We start from the raw sequence: 24,371 nt of genomic DNA on the forward strand, positions 1-24,371 counted from the left end.
GTGAGTGATTCCCTGTCCCTCTTTCATTATTTTTGTTTGTTTCTTCTGTCTTTTTTTAAGTCTTTCTGCCTCGAGAATTTGTCATTAGCTCAAATAATTTTGCATGTAAAAAACTTGGATTTCAAAAACTTGGATTTCAAGTATATCAGTACTCTACAAGGTTCAGAAGGAAGGAGCTGGAAAAAGTTTGTATGTTTGAAACAGATAAGATTCCTGTCTTCACTAACTTCTGTGGGATTTAGGTGTGTGTATACACTTTTGGAGATCTGGGCCCAGACACTTGGGCCTGAGTCCTTTCCCTGATGAGGTTATCTTTATGGGCCCTCATGTCTCCTCTGTACTGATGTACACTGTCATACATCCAGGGACTTTTTTGGAATCACTACCGATTTTCAGCAACAGAACAGATAGAGTGTCCGATTTTGACCATAGTAGATCTAATTATCACTATAAGAAGGCATTAAGTCCCATTAAGATTTCATGCTTTAATGAAATTTTATTTCTGGGTGAATTGGTTGGATTTCTGTACAATTGGTTGGATTTTTGTGTAGCACTGTGATGTTGTGAGGCATAAATAGCCATATTTTGTTCTGGCAGAATAAAAAAGTAGAATCATGTTTTCTGTTTAATTCTAAGATGTAAAAAGGAATTTTTTTCTATGTTGGTTGTTAATATTCCTATAACGTGAACACCACTGAGCGTAACTTGTCTAGATAACCTCCAGAGGTACCTTCAAACCTCAAGTGTCCTGTGATTCTAACTCTGGACTTCAAAACAAGCTGCTAGAAGGCTTTATAGATCCATGTTTAGTTTTATATTGGATAATTACTGGTTTATTTAGTAAGACTTTCCTGTCTTCCAGGCTCCCAAAACAAGAGTTCCTCCAAGAGAGATGTTTAAAAAAAATTACTAAATTTAGCAAATATTTATGAATGCCTTCTTTTGTATGAATGTGATTTGTATGTGGCTTTATGCCCTTGCCGAACAAAATATAAGTTTATGCCCTTGGTGAACAAGATGTGAGATGCATATTTTACATGCTACCTGCTAATTAGAAACAGTGTAGAATTTGAATTAAAGTATTCCTTTTGCAGGTTTCTTTCAATTAACGTGTTTTTTGAAAACACCTTTGATGCTCAGAAGTTTGAAGGGTAAAGATACTGTTTTACCTATTCTTGTGTGCCCCACAACACAAACTTAGTGAATTCTGGTACTTGTACTTATGTCTAGGGATCAAAAACTCTCTTTTGTTCTTGAGGGGAGAAAAGAAGTAAGCAAAATGCTGTATTGAACTTGAAAAGTTTAACAGTTTTGGGGTCTTTCTTAATAACCAGGGCAGCATATATTGAGGAAAGAAAAAAAAAAAAAAAAATTCTGCACTTGTTTTAAGATGGTTTTGTACCAAGGCAAGATATATAGTTCTGAAATAAGAAAAAATGAGAACCTAGTTTTCTCTGCTGAGTATTCGGAACGTGCTGGTCAACAGTTATCTCTTTTTCAGGTGCACAGACACATTCTCGGTAGTTTCATCAGCACGATGAATTCTAGCCCTACAAATTGGGGGTGGAAAACATGTTTCATTATTTAATATCTGTATTAGATTTTGATATTCAAGACTAATTCAGCTGTGGCTAAATAAATCTTAGAAGTAGTGAATGGATTATTGGCTCTGTTCTTTTTTTAACTTGAGCAGCAGCTCCTTGTGTAAATTCAGCCCACACCCTAGCACTGCGGGACACAAGATTTGTTCTGCACGAGTCAAGTAAAATCTGTTGTTAACTCTAAGCAAAAATATTGCCTAGTGCAGAAAACAGGAAGAACCCCTCTGTGTTTGTAACGAAACTTGGCTTGGAGTGTGTCAGCTGGTTAGAGAAACTGAATTCTTGAGCTGTATTGTAAAACTTGCCAACAATAGCGTATTAGATTTGGTACTGATTTTAAGGAAAGCAGAACTGTGTCCTTGGTTTGTGACATTTATTTCTTTATGCCTCAGGGTACAATGTACATAATGAAGCTCACCATTCAGTGAGACTGAATGAGTATTCAAAAAGTGCTTCAGGATCCTCAGATGACAGCTGCAATAAAAATTAAAATAAATATCATTAGTGTCACACAGGGTTACTTTACACCTGGTTTCCCCATGTGTTTCACATTTTCCTGAAAGCAATATGAATGCTATGAAAAAAAGGTCTAGGTACTTTAAGGCAAGCCTAGTTAGAGGATGGGAGCTTGAATTTAATTCTGATTTAATGAATTGTGAGTCTTGTTTCTAATCCAATTTAAGCGGGTTTTATTCTACAGGATCTGGTGAAGTAAATCTTGATTTATTTCATCAGAGTAAATAAGAATAGAATTACATTTCTCAAAGCCAAATGAATAAAACACTGGAGGGGGGGTTGGAAATAAATATTTCTTTTATGCATTTGCCAAGGAGGCATCATACAATGCTTACTGTATGTTAATTGGCTTTATATATTCAACAGGGAACACCCACCTGAAGGTGTTCTTTATTAAGTAAATGCAAAGTGTAAGTAAGAATTTACAAGAATTAAGTCAAATTACATGGAAAAATAACCTGGGAAGTATTCAAGGACTCTGACCAAACCAAAAGAACAAAGGAGATGCCACCTTACACTTTGCATCCACGTCTTGTGCAATGTGTGGCAAGACTCTTCATTATCAGTTGCACAAATGATTCATCAGAAATAATGTTAGCAACGTTATTGTGCATTCTTACCCTTTTTTTTTTTTTTTTTGTCCTTTAAGACTAGAGAAGCCAAGAATGGCAGGGAGATAAAAAGTTACCGTTCTGAGGATCTGCTGAAGTGTTGGTGGGTACAATCTCTCAGAGAGCAGCCCATGGAGTACCTGCTAGGTAGTGAACAACTTTCTGAGGGCAGAAGCAGTAACTCAGGCTGGAGGAAACAAAAAGGAGGTGTAAAGACGTTTCTGTCCTTTACAGCACTAATTACACCGAGGGCTGACCTGGGGACCCTTCGCAGGAGTGAGCACTCCCTTTCTGGGTTCTTGCGTCTTCTGCAACTGTAGCTCTAACATATGAAGAACAGCAGCTGTCAGTCTTGGGACAGGTCTTTTCTAGAAAATGTACGGCAGGCCTAGGATAAATTTACGCCTCTTGTTTCAAGCTGGTTTATCTGAGATAGTAAAATGTGCAGAGGAATATTAGTTATAAGGATGGTTTAAATTTTAGAGTAGTCCTATGTTGTAAAATTCAAGGTCAAATACAGTCTTCTAGAAAGCCTTGGGTTGTGATGGGGTTTCTCCGCAGACCACCTTGCACTAGAACTTGTAGTTTATTGGTATATCAGAAAGCATTCCTTAAATAGATAAAGCTTGTTAGTCAGAAGCACCATACTGAGTTTAGTTATACAGCATGTATTTAAAAATGTGTAAGACACAATTCCGAATAACCTGTTGTCCTCTAGCAATTGATAAAGGTTGTCAGAGCTTTTAAAAGTATTTAACACTTTGTAGAATACTTCTTCCCAAAGGAAAGGATATTTCCTATGTTTTAGGTAATTTAACCAGTTCTCTCTGGTTTTTGGAGTCAATTCCTACACTGTAACTTGAAATTTGGATCATGAAAAATAACATTGACTACATTAGCTTTTCCAGATATTGCCAAAATAGTTAGGCGTTAACGAATGTATTCCAATTCCATCTTAATTGCTCGTCTTAGTGCTAGCAAGATACAAGAAGTCTGGAGGTAAGCAAATAAGTGTGCAGCTGAGCTTTGACTGTGTGGTGATGATGGTATATTGGTATTCTTCCATCCTTCATCTGTAGTGAATAACCAACTATTGTCTGATTCTTAGAATTAGATCACTGCCATCTGCTAAAGCATTCTGTATTTCAATGGGGGAAAATTTAATTTGAACATTTCAAGGTCACACACTGCTGTGAGTAAAGGCCACTGGATGGAAGCTGTTGCCTTTAATAAACGTAATGAGCTCTGAAACACACAAAGCTCTGAGTACCTTGGATGTTTGTCTCCAGGAGACAGAGCAGTGTCCTTGCTTAATATTGCAAAGTTCAGCCTTAGAACAATATATTTTCATTATGTGTTTTCATAATTACAGCTAGATAGTAATTAAAGGCAGCCAACATGTGGAAAGAGGTGAATGTCAAACAAGAACAAAGAGTGGGTGGAAAGGAGGAAGAGATGTAGAAAGTTTCTTAATTTCAGTTTCTGTGCCTTGTAGTTTATATACACTTTATATACAATGGACATTATATAAATGTCCACTCTTGTTTATCATGCTATTAGTGTGTGGTAACTGGAAGTATAACTTTTATGTTTCTTCTGGAAAATTGTATTATGCCTTGTTCTTGGGACTGACTAAAAACATCGTGCAAATGGTCTGATGCAGACTGATCTGCCTTAAAACATGAAAGTAGACATAGATGTCTAAATGCATAGATAGGGCTGTCTCTATATTAGCTCCAGTAGCCAAGCCATATAAATTTGTCATATGTAGCTCTCTACAGCTGTATTTTATCACTAAGTGGTTCTTCAGTTGTTACAGATGTAGTAGAAGAGCTTTAAAAATGCTGTTATAATATGAAAGAAAAAATTAATGACTTCATAATTAATGTTGGTATTACTTTTTAAAAGAAAGCAATGTAAAAGAATTATTTTTTAATAATTTGGGTGAGCTAAAACAGTAAGTTTGCACTATTTAAGATGTCCATATCGGTGATATCAGATGCATGTGTGTGTGAATAGTAATTAACAAAAATTACTGGTTTAAGTAACATGGATTGTTGGTTAAATTAACGTTACTGTGGTGTCTTGAACATCTCTCCCCTGGAAAATCCAAGCTGCTACTTACAAGCTATATATAGAGAGCACACAGATAATAATTTTGGTATTGCATCTCTTTAATTTTCGTATATGTTTAGATTTAAAAGTGAAGTGCTTTGAAGGAATATTAATATTCTCTTGAGAGCACTAAGAAAGGGAATAGTCTTCAATGGAGGTCAGTATGTTATTTTTGTCAGTACTTAATGGTATCTGGCAAGTTTTTTGAACAGCTGAAAAACCAAAACCCACGATATGAATAGCTATTTTGTGGTTTTCCCCATTAATCCTGATCTCATACTTTGGTTGTGACCTTTATTTTCTGTTGTGAAAAATCTTCATATTTATTATGAAGTATACATGGACTAAATTTCAGTATTTGTGGACATCATTACTACACAAGTGCTGAATATACTAATCTTCGATTAAAACATCACCCTCAGTAGCAGCTGGATCTGGAGTTAGTATTTCCACAACCAAGCCACTTAGAAAAAATCTTGGAAGAGTTTGCAAAAGAAGTTCCCTTTATGCGTGCCAGGTGGCACCAGTCTCTTGGATCCCCTACCTACTTTTCTCAAGTGATGATAGTGTCCTCTGACTTCTGGTTTGATACAGATGAGAGTGATGTCAAGTCCAGTGATGGTTTTTAAATTACTGACATCTGTCTACTTGAGTGCGGACACGATTTTAAGAACAGCTGTCATGTCATGTAGATTCACTGTCATTTTTAATCTGTGTGACATCCAAACCATTAATCTCTAGGTCAACGTCTCTATAATCTAAATCTGTTTTCTTACAGAGGTTTTGTTTTTCTTAACAAGCCTGCTGCAATGTCAGAACAACTGTAGTTTCCCGTGAATGTAGGTAGACTTGTGTATCAATGCGAGAGAGAAGGCAGCATTTGGTATATAGGGATGAGTAGTTTGCTAATTAAGGTGTCCAAGAGCATCCTCCTTCAAAGGGAAAGGAATGGGTTCATTTACATCCTCCTTTCTCCCATTATGTTCCTTAAGCCAGGAGGAAAGCTCAATCCTGAAAGAAACAGACTGATTTGTAAAACAGTCTTTTAAACTGTGTTTGATAAAATTCAACCTGAAAACTAAGATTGAGCTTTCTACTTTCCAAGGCAAGACATTGGATTAAATAGGAACTAAAGACGGGATTTGAATGCTTTCACATATAATGCTTTGTTCCACAGGTGAGTCTGATCAGGATCAAGTGGTTTATCTCATTAAGACCAGTACTGTCGCACTCAAATACTTGTGTTGGAAACCTTCTGTGATAGATGTTGTGTTCTTGGAGGGTACAAAAATTCATGGATCGTAAAATCAGTTCATATTGTTGTAAAAATCCTTAGTTTTGTGAAGATCATGTTGGACTTCATTGCAAAAAATAAACACCATAACTACTGGTGCAAAAGTAAAGTAAGCCTACTTATGTACAGCGATTTTATTCCCTCGATTGCAAGTTTGTTGTGGGATTTTTTTTTAGTAAACATCATGATAAGTGTTTGTAGATTTAGCAAATACCTAACTGGCCTATAAATTTATTATACAGTGTACATGCTATATTTGGTATATATTTGGTAAATAAACAGAAAGTTGTTTGTTTGTTTTCTTCCCAAAGCTGTGAGTAGGGTAAAAAAAATAATTAATGGTTAAACTGGTGTTTGGGTGCATTTCAACAACTCTCACTCAACATTTCTTTAAACTTTTAGATTAACTTTTTGAAGACTGAAATGGAAAGGAAGAGCAAAATGATCCGTGACCTCCAAAATGAGGTAAGAACAACATTTGATTGGCATCTCCATTCAGAGTGTACACTGAAAGATATTATAGTTTGACTTCATGTTTAGAACACATGTTGTTGTAGTAGAAAGCTAAACCTCCAGTGAAATACTGTAAACACAAAAGTGGACAAAAATAATGGTGTGCATTTAGAAATAGTGTTTTGTTGAATGCAACTGTTGACTCCTTGCTACTGGTGCATAGGTCCACAGTACACCTCTAACTTCTGCTGTACTTGTGAGGTGTGCTTTTTCAGAAAGGAATATTTAATTCAGTTCTATAGATTATTGATACACAGTGAAACTTTATCCACAGTGTTATTACCAGCTTTAAAAATGAACAGCAAGGTGAGGAGAAAGGAAATACAATCTCAGAACTGAGATTCTTAATAAAATTTTAAGACACTCCTAAAATGTTTGCATAAGCTTTATATGTCATGAATATTAATCCCAGGTTGATCCTAAAATCCAAAATAAAACATAAAACATGTTTTATTTAATTTTTGTTATTAAACTGAATTTAGTTCTTCCTTACCATTTTCTTCCCAAACAATTTGTTTAAATCAGGATACGGTTTCTCTTTCCATAGTTTCATTTTACAAAGAACTTTGCATTTGAAAAATACTTTATTCAGATGACTTCTTGTTCTTTTACCAACCATGCTTCTTGTCTTTTTTCTCTTCAATTCTCACATTTTGTTCTTCCAAACTGTTCTGATTTTGATGTGTATGAAAGCCTGATCTCCTTAAAGCACTTATTTAAGCAGTGATCTCTGTCTTTGGTCTATGGGAGTGTATGCATATGGTCAGTCTGAAAAAAAGGTGCACATTACTGTTTAACTTGCAAAGGAAATACTACCCATTTTAGTTGTTCACATTATTTAAGCCACGTTCCCTATTGTCTTCATCTACTGTCACAACCACCTTGCTTTTTCTTCCCACCTGTGATCATTGGATGTTCTGCAGTTGAGCCTGTTAATTTCAATAAACCATATCAGTCTGATCCTATCGCCATAAAAAAGGCATAAAAAATTTCCATCTTTTATTGCAGACAAATAAATACTTCATTAATCAACATTCAAATCATCTGACTGTTAATGATTTCCTTAGGTAGGTCAGTAGACTTCTGTAATATTTACTGTATTTACAGCACATTTTAAAAAATATGCTTTGGAAGGAATCTTTCTTTTTGGCACCAGAAGTATTTGTTTCACAATTTAAAGATGGAGTGATTCAGCAATATTTTATTTGCTGATATGCTTTTGTCTGAAGTTGCAAAGGCTGACTGGGTAAACTGGATTTACTGATGTGGCAAGCATTTTAGGCCTGTCATTGTGGCTTTTAGAGAAACATCTAATTTGCATACCTACAATTTTATGTTTCCAATAATGCGTTGGTCTGTAGATTGTATATTTATATTTTAAAAGTGTATACTTTATTTTTTTAATACTTTTATACTTTTCCTCTATATATTTATCTGTTCTCTAAGGATTTGCCAAGATATTAAAGAGATCATAATCTTTTTCACTCTTCATATAGTATAAAGACCCCAACCAGGCTGAAGCTTCATTTAGTGCCAGACATTTGCAATGTGACTGAAAAGCTACGCAGTTAAATGACTGCAGCCAGCCCTGCAGCCCCCAAGAAAATACATTATTCGGCGTTTTTTCTCAAGGGCTTCCTCGGGCTGAGTTCAAGAAGAACTAATGGCCACTGCAAAGTGCAATAGCGGGTACTACCACAGCAGGACAGGAAAACACACAAATCTAGCACACAGACATCTCATGAAAGAGAACTGTGTATAAATAAGGCAAAAAGTAACAAACCCTGAAAGGAACAGTCAAATGGCCAAAAAAGCATACAGACTGCCTAGAAGCTGTTAAAAAATGCTGTATTAGAAGCTGCATAAACCTTGAATGTCTCTGTAAAGCTAAGAAGGCTACACAGGTAACAACTCAGAATTTAGAAAAACTTACTCGAGGAGAAGAACAGAAAAGGACATGAAAAAAAGGAGTCCTGTATAAATGTCATTTGGGGCATCTGTGATTGAGGCTTCTCGAAATGCAAAAAAGAAACTGCATGTTGAAAAATTGTCGTTACCCTTAGAGGTAGAGCAATGATTAAACTAGAGATACTGGTTTGCATGGGAATTAAAACACATCAAGCCAATAAAACAAATTTCCAGTTTCTTTCAGTGATGTCTGTTCTAGTCTAGCTCTCCTCCTTCTCCTTCCTTCTCCATATATCCAAATTACGTAGGATTCAACTATCCTTCAAGTGTTCCTGGAATTATTAAAGAGGATCCATCTGATTTGTCTTACTTATCTCTTTTAGGTCATAAAATTAAAAAGGGGGGGAGGGGGAATTTACTGAGGAGAAGAAAAAGGCCACATTCTTCTCTAGGGAAATGGTGAATTGATGTCTAAATGCTCTAAATGGAACTACAGAACCTTCCAGTATTTTCTACAAATGTTTCAAACTACATGTGCAAATAAAAGGATTAAATCTTCCTGAATTAATAAAGTAACAAAGAAGTAACTAAGGGAAAGAGACTTGATAGCGTATGTAGGAAAGAGAAAATGAGGTGTAGAAAAAAAAATGCAATCAAGATTTGGTCTTCTAGGTTTTCAGAATTGCATAAGAAGTGATAAAGGTCTGTTTTCTCCCCACATCCCCCTCCCCAAGGTACAAGGGTTTTGCACATCTATATATTTAAAAACATCAATGATATGTAGCTAAAACAAAACAAACAAACAAAAAGAGACAGGGAAAAGTCTGATGCAAGTACTTGGCAGTGCTTGCATTCAGATGGTGTATCTGCCATTCTTTTATCACTACCCTATCCAAACACATTTACGTGGATAAATACCGGAAGAGTCTGCACGAGTGATCTGCTTTTTGTTCATTTCTAATTTAATCAAATTACCTGAAATATTTCCATTTTTTTTATGTCGTCAACTTGCAAGACATTTCAAGAGCTGTAGGAAAAGACTGTTTTATTTGGCTCTTATTTTAGGAGGAAACACAAATAGTACTTGTGATTACAGATGCAATATAGTCCTAGCGTGCCCTCGAAATCAGAAGCTCCAGCATTCAGTTCTTGGCTCAGTCAACTAAACTTGCCTTGGGAGAATTCAGATTTGTGAGCATTGCGTAGTCCTTCTGTGCATCAGCTACTGTGTGGAAAAGGAACCAATACCTATACCTACCTAATGGCTCTCTATTAAACTTCTACACTATGTTTGCCAGTTCCCTGAAAGTCAGTCCATTAATATCAGTTTTTCTGGAATTTCAGTAATTGTTTTTGAGGGTTTCAATAAGGACTTCACATTTTGACAAAGATTTGACTGAATTTAGAGGGCATGATTTTGAGGAAACTTTGTTATCTCGGTCCTGCCTCCAATCACTAAATGTACAGTATCCTTTTACAAGTCCTGTTATTGGATATGCTATGTATTTAAATAATTCATAGGATTTTATATGTATTTTTTAAAAGTGCTATCTGCATACAGGTATATAAAGATATAAAGACAGATATTGAAAAGGGAATTCCTTTCATAGCTACTTTTGTCCTTTCAAATATCGCATTCACCCTCAGTTTGTAGTGGCAAATTGTGAATTGGCAAATCTCAGGCTCTTTCATGTCTGTAAAAATAATTCCCTGTTTAGTTCTATTCTTTCAGCATGTGCCATACTGTCATGCATCTTTAGGATATAGGAATAAACAACTGCCTTCCAACTGAATGCAGCAGCTGTGATGTAACGTATGAGGAGAGGACATTGTACGGAAAGGCAATTTTCAAGCTATTCAGGGCTTTGGGAGAAAACAGTTAACAACAAAAGTAGTCCCTGGTGTGGAGGGAAAAAGGTGCCAGATAAAGCACAGAGGAGTTATGTATCTAAAAATCCTGTCTTTTTTAGAGGTCTCTAAGTGTTTGCTGCAATACCAGAAAAAAATCTGTCACACTTCCAGCTGTAATATCATGTGGATTGTGTTAATGTAGTCTAACAAAGGATTAACATGTAAACAAATAAGTTCTTATTTTGAGAAGTTTGCATTATTGACAAAGAAACCAAGAGGTCTGGAAATTCAGAAGCATTAGTGCAGCTAAAACTTGGTAAAAATTTAGAGTAAAATAGACTATGTATATAATACTTTGAAAATTTTCACTTTTGGACACGGTCTGTTATAGAGTTAGAAACTCACTTCTGTGTCAGTTATGTATCATTTGTGGAAGAAAATGCCAGAACTGCTCTAAAAATGAAGCTAAAACAGGATACTGTATAACTTGTTTATATCGGAAAACTCATGAGTCTTAACAATTGCTTTTGGTATTCAGAACAGACTGGTTTGGGTGCAACTCTGAAATATGCATGTACATGATGGATTGATATCTTAAATTAACGTCTTTTCTGCATCGATGTGTGTAGTGCATGTTGTTAGTTATTCATTGCCTACTAGTACACCTATAAACGCCATCTTCAGTTCAAGCTAAGGGCCCTAGCTAATGTACACTTACATGCAATTTCCTTGAGAGAAACGAGTCAGGAATTTTCCCTAAAAGTTAATAAGTGGTCTGTATTCTCTACTGAAAGGTAGTGAACTGTTATTCAGCTTTGTCACAGGGACGCTATAGTTGCCTCATATTAGACTTAGAACAGTATTAAAAAAATTTGCTCTATTTAAACCACTTAATTACTTTTGATGAGATAAGAAATGACTGTCTAGCTTGTCATACTATCTTTGGGCAAAGCGTTTTACAGTATCTCTGTGTATACCTACATTAAGGTATGTTAGTGTCTTACAGATTTACAACAATCATATGTATCTATAAAGTTGATCTGGTGGTTTATATCAGGCAAGATATTTCTTTGCTGTTTAGGCTGTGGCAGAACTTTGAAAAACCTGAATTACATAAAAGACATATAGCGGTACAGGCAATACAAAGTAAACCAGGAGTGGAAAATGAATTTGACTGTAGCTCTCAGTAATATGTGTTCTTTTTGCTAAGAAGCACAGTTTTAAATAACTACCTTGTAAGCAATACTTTTGCTCTATTCAGGTATAAATTGTGGTTATAGCTTCAGTGTCAAGTAAATCATCCTAAAACAGAATTTTCTCCAATCTCTCTGTGTTTAGCTGCACTAATAAAAGGTAAAGTCACAGCAGTTTAAAGTCTCACTTGATCTATTGGGAATTTTCATGCCCTGCAGGGTGAATTCAATCGAATTGCATTGAATTATGTTGGGGGGAAAAAAAAAAACCAAACAAACCAAAACAAGAAACCTTCCTTAGTGAAGCAGAAATGAAGTTTTAAGGCTTTGAGACTACGCTGATACTATTCTATAAACGAGGACATTGTAGTTCTTCACTCTCCATACTCCGCAGCTAAAACTAACCTTTTTTTTTTTTTCCTAAATACACAAGCCTCTCCCCCAAGAAGAAAATGGGGTGAAGTCCTGTCCCTTTTTGGCTACTGCATTGTTTCTACAATTCAGAAAACATCTCCAGGTGTTGGCGGCAGAGGCACTGCCCAGAGAAAGGTGAATGAGCAGGAGGAGTATAAGAGCAGCTTCAGATATCATATTCTGCTGAAGGGCTTTGAATTCAGTATTGTTTCTTGATTGATTACAACTTCTTTTGAAGTAAACTAAAATCCTATTTTAAAAAATAATTTGCTTAAAATTGATTCTATGAGGTTGTTTGCTGATTATGATAAGGAAAAGGTGGAAATGCAGTTTAATCAGCTGAAAATGGCTCTTGGGGGACAGTGTTTGAGATAATATAGAAAACAAATCCTACTGCATCAGGATTGTGATGCCTTTACAATGATACAGTGGCAACTGCAGTGAGTGTTAGACTAAGATTTTGTTTTTAAAAGCTTTGTTTTCTTGACCTTGTAAACCCAAGAGCATATAACACATTTTCTCAGTTGCTGTTGAGTGATAATCAGAATCAGAGCATTAGTTAAGGGAATACAATGGACCTGCTGTGTCTGGACCCCTCTCTCCTAGGGATAGCTGTATTTTTGGATTCTTCGTTCACGCTTTACATCCAGATCCAGATTTTAATGAGTCACAGATGTGAACTACTAGAAAGTGAAGGAGATGTTCGAATAAGAATGTTTAGGCAAAATATATCCTTAATGAATTAGAAGATTGAAGATTAAATGTATACCTATTAGGTCTCTGTTTTCATCCTGTTCTTAGTCACAACATTTAGAAAACTGTCTGTTTGGATTTTGTCCAATATTCTTCGCCTGTCTTCTATTAACTGTAGTGTTGAAAAGCATAACAATGTTCTTTTGTAATCTTGCTGAAGTCACTCTGATGTCTTTACTCAGTTTTCCCATGCTGCCCAGGTCACTTTATTAAATCTTATTTCTGACATCCTCCTTCTTGAAGTCCAAATGTGTCTGCATTCTTTATTTTTCTTACTCATCTAGTCTCAAATCTATGTATTAGGCTTTTTATCCCTTAAGCTTAGTCTTTTTCAATTCTCGTTTGTAGCAAAATATCATCTGCAGAGAAAAGAAAGAGTAATTTCCAATCTGTGCCTTCATTTCCTGTCATAGGATATTGCTACTAATAATTAGTGCTCCTGAATACTGGTGCTACATAATGTGCTAGTGCCTAACTTGAGCTTCTGTAAACATTTCAAAGATCAGATTGTATAGGTCTTTGAGATAAGGGAGGGGCTAGATTTCTCTGATCTCTGATGATCCATTTTGTCTTATTTTTATGCAAGTATAACGTGTATGTTTGAAACTAAGCGTTAAGAATAGAAAGCCCTAATAGTTCCTTCGTTACATCTTATTACAAAAAGACAGCAAAACATGAAGTATAAGAGATGATCTTGAATAGCAAAGTTTAAAAGAACTGTACTCTGTCCTTTGCACACGCAACTCTCAAGGACATCTGTTGCAGCTTCAGCAGGCAACAGGGGCAGCATGGAACCTAATTAAAACCTTTGATCTTTGAACTCATACAGAAAGTTTTGTGAATCTTAATATTATCCAAATCAGTGTTTTCCAGCATTACAGATCTCAAGGGAAAAGTGGCTCAGAGCCAAGCTCCAGAGAACTTTAAGCATAGATGAAATTTTATAATCAATGTAAAACTTTCCCTGAAGCCAACAGGAAAAGTGCTGATCTTACTTGTTCATGTCATGCAGACAATTGGAAAAGTTTGCTTTTAGTACCAAGATGTTAAAAATACCTAGGGGAAAGACTACTTACAAGGAAGTAACAATGGTATATGTGGCTAAAAAAAAAAAGAATATAAATCAATACTTCAAAAGTAGAACTCTTGATATTTATCCTTAGATGAAATAATAAATGAGCATTTAATAATCAAATTTCCATGCTTCATAAAGAGAAGGCAGGCTGTTGACTTCATCATTACAAATAATGCTGTCTAGTACTCATGTTTGTCACATAAGATCAAAAAAGAGGGGTCACCCTTGAGGAGCTCTGAGTCATCCAAATTCAGTATCAAGAGCATTCTTTGCTTCTGGAAACACCACACAGTACTTACCTTTATAAATTCTTATGCTATTATCTGTGACACAAAATACACTCGGATCATTAATTTGAAAAGTTTTTTGATAAAGTTATGTTGCACCTGGAATGCTCCTATCCTCGGCTGAGAGCTCTCCAGAGACTATGAATCTCAGACTACTGGATTAGTTGCCAGAGACATGGCTGTCATAGTTTTAATTATGTTTCCATGAAAGTCAGTAAGAATTTAGAAATAAAAGACTGGTGAACCCCAAACTGATTATGTTACGGTATACAAAACTTCCTTTGATTTCAAGGGAGAAAGCTTGGAGTTTTTGCATTTTCTTTGGGATCATACTGTTGAATACAGATGTTTATTTGCTAAGTTCAGTGGGAGCAGAAAGTGATTTTTTTAAGAAAATATTTTTTTGGTATTCAGAAGTTTAAATTAAACTAGGCTACTGTTGTTTTGTACTTTTAAATTTTAATCAAGAAGAGGTGTAGCTGGAAAATGTCAATTTTACATGGTAAAGTATTTTTCAACTGAGGGTTGATACACTGCGACTTCATAAAGGTTATAGTCCTCTCCTGAGACTCATTATCCTCTAGTTGTAATTTGATCAAACTAAATACAATATTTGGAATGATAATTCCAATTACATATGGGTATTCAAAGAGAATAAAAAGATAACAATAAAAAAATACTTAAGTGAAACTCACGTTAGAATTATTCTAGAAAAAAACCCTCACATAAACTTCCTAAATTGTCGGTCATGTCACTACCTGAGCTAAGGTGTCTGTACAAGCTGTTCAGCTGCAATGTGACCCCACCATATTGTTCTAAAAGAAGTAGAAGCACATGAAACTGTTGTTTCTTGACAAAAAGAATTGGTGCTCACCTACTTTGCATCTATTTCAGCCTGAAACCCTGGAATATTTTCAAATGCAGAAATTTTTGTCCCCGCAAAAAAAATTCAGCGGTTTTAGGAGAGATGTTCAATTTTTGTTCAACTCAAATACTTATGTATCATGTTTCCTAATGAATATCTCAGTCTTGCTAGGGAATTGCTGGTCTTAAAAATGTGAAAATACCAATTGTGCAGAGCAGTGGGAAAAAAACACTCTCCAATTTGACTGACCTCTTTCTATAAAGTCACTGCAGCAATTCACTATATATTACTCTAGTGATGGGAAATAGTTTACCCTCAGTGCCCAGTCAATCTCGTAGTGAGTCTTAAATGTAGAAATTGTGCTATTCTGGGCCAAAATGGGCAATTTGCTGTTATCCAGAAACATTTTAAATGACTTAGTTCTGGAGTCTGCTCTCTCATACTCTGTTTTGAACACCGTTCAACGATATTTGGGACTGCAGATCTATTGGAGAATGAAATATTAAATAGATCAATTGACTTGTCACTAATTTTAGGCATAATAACTCAAGTGAGCTGCATTGATTTTATTTAGTTATCACTTAAGGTACTGTATTGATTTAAGAAGCTGTTTTTATAGCTTTGCTATAATTTAAAAAAACAGTTTTCATTAGACTGACTCAAAGTGGTTTTGCCATATCTGTCCCAATAATTTTGCCCATTTCTCAAGTTTGCCTGTAAAAGCCTTGCAATGGAATGAATCTTCTGTTCTTCAGAATTTGTTTTCAAAACTTATACAGCCAAAAATATTTAAAACAACAATCACAATAATGCTTTAATTACTCCTTTTTTTTTAACGATCTACGTCTTGCACACAATTTAAAATGTGGAATTTGTATATGTGGATACGTTTCTGAAGTGAAATTACAAGGGTTTAATAAAGCAGGTGCTGCTTAAAGTATTGTGGAAGGTGTTGTCTTATCTCAATTTTTTGTGTGAATAAAGATCTGAGTAGTATTTTATCACATAGTTACATGAACTCAGGGAAGCTCTGCATGGATCAAAAAAAAAAAATTGTAAGAAATGCCAGATTGGTATGGTTCATCCACAAGCTGTGCTGTCTTTCAATGTATTGTGGTTATTTTCTTTCAGATGTGAAGTAGTTATTTTATTTCAGACTATAAATTTAATCCTGGTCTTATGCGTGCATATGTAATATATTTATTTGTGTGTACATTTACATCAAAAATACTCTTAACGTATAGGTTTCAGATACATATTTATGTCTGTACAAGAATATAATATGATATTAAAAAATAGCTTAAAAATACCAAAATGCCAGCAGTTGATTCACTGAAAACTGTAATGGCTCAGTCTCTCTCGTTGTGCCCCAAAACTTTTCTCTTTCTGGTATTACTTTTCTGATCTTATTTTTTGTATCAAAACCAACTATTTCCATGTCACTTGCAAATTATTCTGGTTTTTGGTCATTATGTAAGGCTATTTTTCAGTAGACTTCAGTGGAGTTTTGCCCATCTACTGAAGGAGAATATTTGATCTTAAATTCAAAGTACTTCAGGATACCACTGAGCTAGAAAATCCACATTTTCTAAATGAGACTCAGCAATTCTCTCAAGTACTCATTTGTGGAAATATACCCATTTAGTCTTAACATGGTAGCATCCTGCCATCCTTAAGGGTGACAAAGGATAGCTAGTATTCTGCAAGAACAAGAGCCTCCAAACATGAAGGTTTTTATGCCAGGGCCCGTACTGAGAAGCAGGTTACCCACAGGTCTGCTTGCACAGTAAGACAGTGTCTCAGTGGAAGACTGTGGGATGTGCTGTGCAACGGCGGGCATGGTATGTTGTATGGCTTTGGGTGCTGTGCCACTGGGAGGCATGAAAAGGGATTTGGGGAGTTTTCCCTATGTAGAAAAGTCCCCAGATACCATAAAAAGCCCCAAATTGAAGGATCTTCATAAGAAATAGAATAGTCATTAAAAACTTCTTTCTGTTTGGATATGTATTCTTTTTAATTTTTTACTTGTGCTTTAAAAGTCAAAGCCAGATGGTAGAAAAAAAATGTGATGAAAACAGGGATGTTTTCTTGTTGGGGTGAACACAGGCAGTAGGATCCTCTTTTGTTAGTTTCCAATTTGTTGCTTTCTGATAAGAAATTGCTTTCCATTTAAAATTATGTGAAAGGACAGCAAAATTATTGGATATTAGAGAAGGCAAGAGTTGTGTACACCAAAAATCCTGTGAGATACGCAGTGAGGCCTTGTTTGATGGCTGGCTGTGACTTCAACTTGGCCTAAATGAAGGAGTAGCAGTAGATGGACAGTCAATGAGCGTCTCTGCTTGTACTCTGCTGCATCGCTTCCGTAGTTACAGAGGACAGATGAACTCCATTAGGTTTCTGAGGTAATTCCCAGGTGCTGTCTGTACTAAATCAAATGCTTGCTATGCTGTAAATTTCTTATTTTTTTCTGTTGCATAGTCTGTAGGCAGATTAAATTTAATGGACTTTTTTTTTTTTTTCTACTTGATGAATTCCTAATAGCATAATTTGTGCTTTTAAAAGATCTTTTATTGCTGTGCATTTGTGTGTTACAACCATGTGTATTTGCTTTGGCCAATGCTAGGCGTTCAGCATTTAAACTGTGGATTTTATGCTCATGAACTTTAAGTCTCAGGAGAAAAGAAGTGAAGATCTGGAACCTGAGAGTTAGGATCTCCTCATTCATTTGCCAAAAAATGGGCCTAACTAGGTTGAGGAAATATTAGCACCTAGTCATGAAATTAATATCCTGTAACTGTTCAATGGACGATGATTTGTTTGGGGTAAAAAGTGTAACCTGCTATTTACCAATGCCTCCTTCCTGTAGTGATGTCTGTCTTGTTGGATCAACATGGGGATTCAGTAAGATACCTAACGGGCAGCAATTAATTCCTGTTATGAAATAAATTCTTTTTTTTCTTTTTTACAATGATGTTATCTTACTTTAATTTTACAAGACGATAAAATATGGCATGGAAATGCATTGCGAAGAGCACGTTACTTTTAGCAAAAATGTAATTATGACATAGCAAAGAACCAGTCAAACCTAGAACTGCTGAGACAGATGTAAGGATGCAGCGACTCAATACTCTTCATTAACTACCGCAAAGTCCCCCTACCTACAGAGTATGCCTTCTTGGTGTACTGTAAAGAATCTGAATTATTTTTTAAGCTTCCTGCTGCTCCTTTAAGCATCATTTCAACACACAAGAATTGGCTCACTCAGTTGGCTCATATGATTACAGTTAACTGCATCATTTTCCAGATCAGAGGGTGACTGTTTTTCTGTGGCTCCAAAAGGAGGAAAAAAAAAAATAAAATCTTGAGCTTTCTATTGTTGCGGGTCTAGTCTGATTGCAAAAATATGCATGGCTAAATTAGAAGAAGTATTAAGGCATTGTATTTCACCAAAACGCTTGCTTAGGTGGAAAACACATTGTAAACATTTTTCTCTTCATTGATGCAGATTTGCACTTGACTGTTGCCAACTCCGGTTTTTATCATTTGGGTAAAGCCCCAACTTATTTACATTTGAAAGAGGCAAATCTGTATGTGTCGTTCATAGTAATCTGATTTGCACTGCATTGCTTACTGTGACTTACATCCTCTGCACAGAGCAAGTACAGTGTAGAAGACAAGCAGTTGGGTTGGGCTTTGTGTACTACAGATTGCATAGTTGCTGTGCGTTCTTTAAATCTGTTGTAAAATAATACCCAATTGTTATGTCAGTTTAAGCTCAATGAATGATGTAGAAATCAGCAATTTTAAGATAATTATTTTTAATCATGAAACAGCCCACATTTTTTCCTTTGGAAAATGTTTGATCTTCCCTTTAGTCATTAAGGAAGTGAAAAGGTAACTTTGCCTTAACCTTTGGGGATTTTCCTTCTATTATTGTTAGTGATGCTTTAGAGTGTATATTTCTAGATCTAATTCAGATTTCTTTTAAAGTTTGATTACATATACTTTTAATACAGCTCAAGCAACGTTACTTTATTCTGTTCAATTAAGGTTGGCTTTAAAATAGTGTTCTATGTTTCTCATGCTGTAACTCTCTTACTTGCAAAGGTGAGTGAAGGAGCCAGACAGGACACTCCACACAGTAATGCAAAGTACTGTTAGTCTTTGCAAGCTTATAAGCAGAACTACATATTTAGGGAGAGGATTCAAGACCATTTGCTTAAAACAAGGAGACTATTGCTGTTTGGTAGATGGCTTAGAGTCAGAAATGTGTGTCTTACAAGGAAAGTTTTTTTAAGCACATGAATGCATTTATTTTGGAATTCCTAAAGTAAATGTTTAGCTTCTGCTGTTTTTGGGTTTGGCTGTGGTTTGTTGCTTGGTTTTTTTAATAATCGCAAGAACAGGGGCTCTTATTTTACAGGTATCAGTGTTAAAACTAGCACGTACAAATACTATTTTAATAAGTCACTAATCAAATCTGCAGCTGTATAACTCTTCTACTTTCAGGCCTCAGCAGAGGTGATTCAGCCATCATAAAGTCCCAACAGAAGTTTGGGAAGTGTTTGGACAGTTAGACTGATTCCGTTTCAGCTGTTGAGCTTTGCAGCAGGATCCCTAAAGTACACAAATGTTGGCTGATTCTGTTATCCACTTAAAGTGTGGCATCCGCATTGTCTCTGAGATGGATGCCTTTGCTGCAGCATGGGTGGTGATAGCTCAGTTGGCTATTCTTCACTAGCTGCTAATCAAGGTGCTGATTGTTCTGTGCCTTGTTTTCCCCTTTCCTCACTTGCCAAATACCTTATTTCTCTGGTTAATCAATTATTCCAAAGAAGAATCAGTAGGACCAATTATTCTTAAACAAAGTAAAAGGAGATATTAGCAGTTGCGTTAAATATAGTAAGTATAATTAGGAATAGGACCACATACCTGCCTGGCTTGGCAGATTTAATGTCTACATCATGTTTATCTCATGTCTTGGCTGTTAGTTTTTCAAAGCATAGTTACTCATATTTGCCAGAATTATGATTCTGTGAATCTATGAATTTAAATCTTGAACTTGTGGGAATTTGGAATGACAGAGCTTTATCATCAATGAGCTGTTTGGATTTTGAGAAATAATTATGGATTTCAAGACATGCAGCTGTTGAATAGTAAGTTCATTAAACGATTGGTCCTCTGACAATCCAACTGAAATCTATTTTGCAGATAAAAACATACTGCTTTTAAGTAGTATGTGTAGTCAGTTGTAGCTTTAAGAAGCATTCATGAGAAGTACACCTTCTATGACCTACAGCGAGATCTCTAAGATAGTTTTGAAAAGTGTATGAGCATAAAAGTTATTAAATTTTCTGGGCAGATGCATTACTTAGATTGCCTGCCTATGACTGACAGAACAATATTCTATTTGATATCATCAGATTGGGTAAATTACATTTTTACATCCTTTCCTTTCCAGGACAAGTATTAATGTGAAATCTGCTGACTGTCAAATTTGCTTTTTTGTCCAAACCTATTAATGCTTAGTTTCATCTAAAATAAAAAGGAAAAATCTAATAGGTATTGAAATATAAAATAAAGTAGAATAAAAATAATAAGAAAAAATAATCCTGCACAGATTTTTTTGGGGTTCTCTCTGAGAAATAACTGTCTGGATGTTTATGCATTTTGTGCAAAGCTAAAAATCTTTTATAGATGGGATTAAAATTTGTATACTTTTTCTTCCATGACCCTAAACGACCAAAAATTCTGGGATTAGAGCACCCCTTTGAAAAGATGGCTGTGTGGGTATTGGATCTGCACTCATTGAGAAAGAAGCCAAGCTTAGCTATCGCACAGTCTTCATGAGGCGCAACACAACAGCTCTCTCTTTGTGAGTCTGTGAGGTAAAGGTGGGCTGCTGAACTGCTGAATGCTGATGAGGCTAAGACCTGCCCAGCAGCACCGTGTTAGTCACACGAGGTTTTAATACTGTGGATTGAAGGACTAGACAGCAGAGACAGAGAGAGAGAGAAGATGAACAATCATTTATGTATTTAAAGTATTTATCTGTGTGGTTGCAGCTTTTTCTGTGTGCTTGTTTGCAGCTTGGATTTTATACGATGTTGAAAAACTCAAACCCTAATAAGACCTGTTGTCTGACGCTTGCTTAGCATTAAATCAGTGTAATTCAGTTAAGTAATTTCAGTTAGCTTCCAGACTTTACAGCAGCTGTTTGGATCCATATTGAAGAAAAGATGGATCTCTTGCACTACTTTTGTGCTTACTGTTTTTTCTTGACTCTTGGTAGCTTTTTTCACTGTTTTCATGTCACTCCAGAATCTGCACTGAATGAGCACGTAGCTGATACGCTTGGCCTTTTGCTTTCTGTGTAAGCCTTTCCCTCTTATGGGAGCAGTAAGCAGTACTGGGCAGTTCTATATCATTTACTCCTCCCTGCCTTTGTAAAGGAGGTATCATTCACATCTTTTGCTTCTGTGTGTGGGAGCATGGGCTTTCTAAATGTATTGCTGTTTAATGTCTTTGTCAGAGACATGGACAGTGGGACTGAGTGCTCCCTCAGCAAGTTTGGCAATGACACCAAGCTGGGTGGTGCGGCTGACACGCTGGAGGGGAGGGAGGCCATCCAGAGGGACCCTGACAGGCTGGAGAGGTGGGCCTGTGCAAACCTCATGGAGTTCAACAAGGCCCAGTGCAAGGTCCTGCACCTGGGTCGGGGCAATCCCAAGCACAGATACAGGCTGGCGGATGAGTGGATTGAGAGCAGCCCTGGGGAGAAGGACTTGGGGGTGTTGGTTGACAAGAAGCTCAACATGACCCAGCAATGTGCGCTTGCAGCCCAGAAAGCCAACTGCATCCTGGGCTGCATCCAAAGCAGTGCGACCAGCAGGTCAAGGGAGGTGATTCTCACCCTGTGCTCTGCTCTGGTGAGACCCCACCTGCAGTGCTGCATCCAGCTTTCGGGCCCCCAGCACAAGACACACATGGATCTGCTCGAGCAGGTCCAGCGGAGGCCATGAAAGATGATCGGGGGCTGGAGCACCTCCCCTGTGAGGACAGGCTGGGAGAGTTGGGGTTGTTCAGCCTGGAGAAGGGAAGGCTCTGGGGAGACCTTGTAGTGGCCTTCCAGTACTGAAAGGGGCTACAGAAAAGGTGGGGAGGGACTCTCGATCAGGGAGTGTTGTGATAGGAGTAACAGGTAATGATTTCAAACTGAAAGAGGGGAGATTTAGCTTAGACATAAGAAAGAAATTCTTCGCTACAAGAGTGGTGAGACACTGGCACAGGTTGCCCAGAGAAGCTGTGGCTGCCCCCTCCCTGGCAGGGTTCCAGGCCAGGTTGGATGGGGCTGGGAGCAACCTGGTCTGGTGGAAGGTGTCCCTGCCCATGGCAGGGGGATGGGACTAGGTGATCTTTAAGGTCCCTTCCAACCCAAACCATTGTATTGTAAAGATAAATAATGTGTATTTGTCATTTATTTCGCTTAGCTGCATTTCCTGGTACTTTATCCAGATAGCAGACTCCTTTGGGATTGTTAAGTCTTTGGTGTTGGGGGAATGCTACAACAATGTTCTCCATAAATATAGCTGTATTTGCCAGCTCCCAGAGTTGGAGTCTCAGGCTGAGTCATAACTTTCATGCAGCTGCATGAAAATTACAGTGTTAATTCAAGGCTCTACACAGGAATGATGGACCTGGCGCATAGCCCTCTTAAATCACCGGACAAACAAATTACTTGCTTCCCCTCTCCTCCTTTTGGTCTTACAGTTTTGTTTCGTTTTATACATAGCTTTGTTATCCCTTATCGTGACAGCATGTCCTTGATGTTAACTAGCACTGCTAACTGATGTCTGGGGGCAAGGGATGTGTTCAGCTCGTGACTGACATTGCACGTACTGATGCAGTCTTGAAAGGATACACTGTCTGGCTGAGTCTCTTCTGGTTTTCCTGGTCTTTCTTAGGATAGATTTGCCTTCCTCTTTTTATTTTGGGATGTGCAACATTTTAGTCCCAACCAGATGAGGTTTTTAAAACATTTGTGATAGTTCTCCAGATGTATAGTTTCTTCAATTTTTCCAGTCCATCAGCATGTAGTGTTTTCCCATCTTAGTTCTGAATCTAGAAGGAATCCAGAGAAAGTGCAACTACATGTTAATTCTGATGTAATTTTATGCATCAGTTACTAGATTCAGCAAAATATTTTGCATCATGATAGTCTCAAGCAGGAATATCAACATTCCTTATGCACATGCACATTCCTCTGAACATTTTAGTGGCTTTGATGTTAAGATGGGAGAACTGAAGAGCTATCTCTTTCTTACTCCACAGATTGTTTTGATTTTATTTTTAGCATGAAAGGTCCTGTGAAGGTTTAGTTGAATCAATATAAAAATAATCACTATTATGATTAATATGCCTATATTCTGTGCAGCAAAATAACAAAGATCATAAATCTAGAAAATGGCAAGTCTCTGTTTCTCATAAAGCATACGTCCAGTCCTAAAAATACCTTCACAATGTACATAGACTACACTTAAGCTATAGAAAGCACAGCCAAACAGATTTTGGAAACAAATACCATTTATCAAACTATTGAGTTAAATACAGTTTTGAGCAATAATGATTGACAGTTGATACTGATTTTTTTTTTTTTTTTTTTTTTTTTCAATGATTGAAGTAAGGAGAAACAGACTTATGGAAAGTTTCTGTCTGCAAACCACTCTCCTGTGCTCAAAAGACAGAGCAGTCTCTAGCCTGGAAGGTAAAAGCATGTCATCATTTTACTGGCTGTACTGTTTACTGAAGTATGCTTTGTGTGTTGAATATTTTAAGCTGAAATGCTGTTCAAGGACAGATGTAAAATCATGCAGTTCCTTTCAAACGTCTTCAGATAAGATTTTAAATAGTTTGCTAACACACCTTTCGAAGTCAAGCCTTGAAAGCAAGGTCTTTTCATTACTCCCTGATGTAGGAATAATTCCTTAGTCCTACCTTACAGATACTGGCTGTTGTCAGGAGGTGAACAGTCAGTAAATCCTACAGTTTCCATTGATGTGTGTTCTGTTCTCTGCTATTAGGTCTTTCCATGCTTTCCAAATGGCTTTCACTTGGATATCTGAAGCAAGGGGGGAAAAAACCAGTAGTCCCAGGGGAAAATCTAGACTCCCTTTCGTGGCTACCATGAGCAGCTGCATATACGGGCCATCATTGGTAGATAAAGTATCTGGGAATGTTCAGCAATCCATTTGACTAAGCAGTGGCTCCCATCTGAAATGTCCTGAGTCTTCCGTTCTTGAAATTATAGCTTAGAAACAACGTGCAATTTATAACCTATACAACATAACCATGTAGTTGCAAGATCGCAGATTC

General features: G+C 36.7%; 1 protein-coding gene across 3 annotated transcripts in view; it reads left to right on the plus strand.

Moving 5' to 3' along the window:
- Positions 1–24,371, plus strand: part of LUZP2 (leucine zipper protein 2) — a 201,006-nt gene that overhangs the window by 97,499 nt on the left and 79,136 nt on the right. For all 3 annotated transcript variants that reach the window (XM_086472209.1, XM_086472208.1, XM_086472206.1), the window contains exon 5: positions 6,540–6,602. In XM_086472209.1, the coding sequence (XP_086328335.1) occupies positions 6,540–6,602 (63 nt within the window). The remainder of the gene's footprint in view (positions 1–6,539; positions 6,603–24,371) is intronic.

The sequence above is a fragment of the Leptosomus discolor genome, chromosome 12 (genome assembly GCF_034619465.1).
Source record: "Leptosomus discolor isolate bLepDis1 chromosome 12, bLepDis1.hap2, whole genome shotgun sequence".
Classification (NCBI taxonomy): Eukaryota; Metazoa; Chordata; class Aves; order Leptosomiformes; family Leptosomidae; genus Leptosomus; species Leptosomus discolor.